Raw genomic sequence first — 3,498 nt, forward strand, 5'->3', positions numbered from 1 at the left:
TCTGATTACAAACCATCAAAGCACTTATTACAAACAGAAGTTCTATTATCTTTGTACATTATGTTACAGCTCTCTAGTTCTACCAATTTTCATTTACAAACTAAGAAGCTTGGCAGATTTAAAATCAGAGAGGCAGCGGTCACTACAGTTCAAAAGAGGAATTAGGCACATGATCTTTTAAATTAATGATTGCAATAAGAACATTAACCCCCCCCCCCCCCCTGTTTACTAAAGCTTTGCTTGAGTTATCTGCAGCAGGGCCCATAGGAATAAAATGGGTCCTGCTGCACATAACTTGAGCTAAGCTTTAGTAAACAGGGGAGTAAGAGTACTCTACAGGAAAAGTTAGCACAGTTACCTCAAAAGACTATTACAATATCTTACAAGATCATAGCAGACGGCCAATGTTAGAGTAATAATTTGAAAAAAATCTCTCCTTTAAGCGCCCTTCTTCCAAAGTCTTTTGTAAGAAAGACACATACCCACACTTAAGGCCACACACTGAATACACTTGACAATTAGGGGGTCTTTTATTAAAATGTATCTCAACATTAAGCACCAGCTGATTTTTAGCAGGAGCTAAAAAAAACACTAGCACACTTTAGTAAGAGACCACCTTAATATCAGAGGGCTTAAAAAGATATATATATCTTAAAAAAAAAATTCTTAATAATCTAGAAAACAAATCCTTAGATTATAAAATCATATCCATGGTGTACTTAAAAGTTACAGCCCCTGAAAATTAGATGCTATCCAGTGTTTTCAGCTTACGGAAAACATGACCAATCGTGCATGCATTAATTTCTTCTTTATGAAAAGATGGAACCGTTTGAGTCCTTTCCATCAGATATTTTTGAAGTAGAGAAAATTCCATTTCATATGTAGTACAATAAGGACACCGTGTCACATCTTCCACTTGATTAAAAAAGAAAAAATATATTCAAAGTCCTACTTAAAAAAAAAATCAGAAGCTTACTTTCATGATAGTAAATCTCTCCCCTCCCCATCTGAAAAAAAAAGGCAGGAGAAAACATACTCTAAGATTAAAATGAAGCTCTTCACATTTTTGCGGTCTATTAAAAAACATGAAAATAAATAAAATGCATCAACACCACAGAACTGTTTCTCAAGTACTTGTGGGTCCAGCAGGGGTTAGGCCTCGCCTATGACAAAGCACCAGTGTCACTCTTAGGCACTGCTTCATTTATCACCTCGTCTCTTTTTACTCCTGGCAAGGACAAACCACCACCACCAACAGGAGTAAGAGAGAAAAAAGTAGTTTCTCTGCGTCTTGACCCAGCTGCAAATAATACTAAAAGTTATTTACGGTGGTCACAATTCATCAATCAACCCTTAAAAAAGTATTTCTCCCCGAGATGCATGCACGGGTGGGCTCACACAGCCGTCTCCTCTTTGCTGCCGCTGCTCAGCTTATGGTAAAAGCGACGCCAGGACTGTAAGGTTTTACCAGACCAAATCCAGAAGCCAGATGTAATGCCCACGATCATAGTCATGAGATACTTGATCATGAAAACCGTGAAGTCAGGGCTCATGGGGGCAAAGTTGTTCGCAGGACAGGGCACGGCATAGCTCTTGCACACTTGCATAAGCCAGGTCTTTTCCCAAGCATCCCTAAAAGCCTGCTCGTAGAAATAACAGGCCAGGACAATCGTGGCAGGCAGCGTATACAGGACGCTGAAGACCCCGATCCTCACCATCAGCTTTTCCAGTTTCTCGGTTTTGGTGCCGTCGTGTTTCATGATAGTTCGGATTCTGAAGAGAGAAACGAAGCCGGCCAGGAGGAAGGACGTGCCGATGAAGAGGTACATAAAAAGCGGTACAACCACAAAGCCACTGAGGGAATCCACGCTGTAAATGCCCACGTAGCAAACCCCACTCAGGATATCTCCGTCCACCTGTCCCATGGCCAAGATGGTGATGGTCTTCACGGCTGGCACTGCCCAGGCCGCCAAGTGGAAGTACTGCGAGTTGGCCTCTATGGCTTCGTGCCCCCACTTCATGCCAGCAGCCAGGAACCAGGTGAGGGACAGGATCACCCACCAGATGGAGCTGGCCATGCCGAAGAAGTAAAGGATCATGAAGAGGATCGTGCAGCCTTCCTTCTTGGTGCCCTGGGTGATGATCCTGTAGCCATCGTCGGCGAACTTCTCCACGCAGACCACCCTATCCTCCAGCAGGAAGCCCGCCCCGTAAGCCACAGCCACCATGAAGTAGCAGCCCGAGAGGAAAATGATCGGCCGCTCCGGGTAGCAAAAGCGCCTCATGTCCACCAGGTAAGTCAGGACGGTGAAGAGGGTGGAGATGCAGCACAGGACGGCCCAGACCCCCACCCACAGTCTGGCAAACTTCACCTCCTCCTCCTTGAAGTACATGAGCCCGTTAGCCCTGTTCGCCTCGCACGGCGCCCCGCAGTCCTCCTCGCCTAGAAAACGGTAGCCCAGGTAAGGGGGTATCCGGAGCTGCCGGGGGCAGGAGAAAGAGCGGGGCCCGCCGGCCGGAGGCAGCGTGAGCAGGAGATCGGGTAGATGCGGGGTAGGGTAGGCAGTGGCCCCGGCCGGGGCGTCCGAGCTGTTCTGGCCCACGCAGATCTCGCCGGCGCCGTGCACGGGGAAGTGCTCGCAGCGCAGTCGCTCGGGCCACTGGAAGCCAAACTTGTTCATGAGCGCCTCGCAGCCGTGGCGAGCTCGCTCGCACAGGGAACGGCAGGGCGGGATGGCCTGCTCGAGCACGGTGCACACGGGCGCGTACATGGAGCAGAGGAAAAAGCGCAGCTCAGCCGAGCACTGTACTTTCACGAGCGGGTAGAACTGGTGCACCTCGAGCCCCGCGTCCTCCTGGTTCGTGTGGCCCAGCAAGTTGGGCATGATGGTCTGGTTGTAGGCGATGTGGGTGCACAGCGGGATGGAGATGGGCTGGCAGAAGCCGTGCTCGGGCACAGAGATGCCCTGGTCGCCGTGGTACTGTTGAGCCCCGAAGCTCGGCTGGGGGACTCCCAGCAAGAGTAGGAAAGTCAGCATAAGGACGGTGGTTGCATGCAGCTGAACCCACGCGGGAATGCTGAGTAGCTGGAGAAGCTCCGGGCACCCCCGTCTTCTGCAGTCGCTCTCGTCTCCGTTATCAGACTCCCGGGCTCGGTGCATCCCGCGAGCGAGCAGTCTGGGGAAACGGAACCTCATCCACGCGGCTCCTTGCGCCCCGACTCCTGCTTTGCCGCGTGCAGACGGGACACTTTCCGACCGTCACAGAGAACACTCAAAGCCCGCGCGCCGCACTAAACTCTTCGCAAGTAAACAAATCCCTTGCATTTGCAGACTAGAACTATATGGCTATGCGTGGGCGGGGCGCCAGCCGCGCCACCCTTTCATTCACAAAGCAGGGGAGGGGAGGGGCTTCTGTGGTGGGCAGGCGGATGGAGCTCGAAAGCCACCTATCCTGATGCGTTTTCCATAAGATTAGGCCTTCGATTCGGTGCAGAAA

At 50.4% G+C, this 3,498-nt stretch overlaps 1 protein-coding gene across 1 annotated transcript; it reads right to left on the minus strand.

Annotated features, from left to right (window-relative positions):
• Positions 1-286: 286 nt before the first annotated feature.
• Positions 287-3,292, minus strand: FZD7 (frizzled class receptor 7). The gene has a single exon (XM_030210431.1). It carries the CDS (start codon positions 3,195-3,197, stop codon positions 1,395-1,397), a length of 1,803 nt encoding a protein of 600 aa, XP_030066291.1. The 5' UTR covers positions 3,198-3,292; the 3' UTR covers positions 287-1,394.
• Between the last annotated feature and the right edge of the window lie 206 nt (positions 3,293-3,498).

The sequence above is a fragment of the Microcaecilia unicolor genome, chromosome 7 (genome assembly GCF_901765095.1).
Source record: "Microcaecilia unicolor chromosome 7, aMicUni1.1, whole genome shotgun sequence".
Classification (NCBI taxonomy): domain Eukaryota; kingdom Metazoa; phylum Chordata; class Amphibia; order Gymnophiona; family Siphonopidae; genus Microcaecilia; species Microcaecilia unicolor.

What these genes read in the sequence shown, in the direction of transcription:
- FZD7 (XM_030210431.1), bottom strand. Translation starts at nt 3,197, where the DNA reads ATGAGGTTCCGTTTCCCCAGACTGCTCGCTCGCGGGATGCACCGAGCC.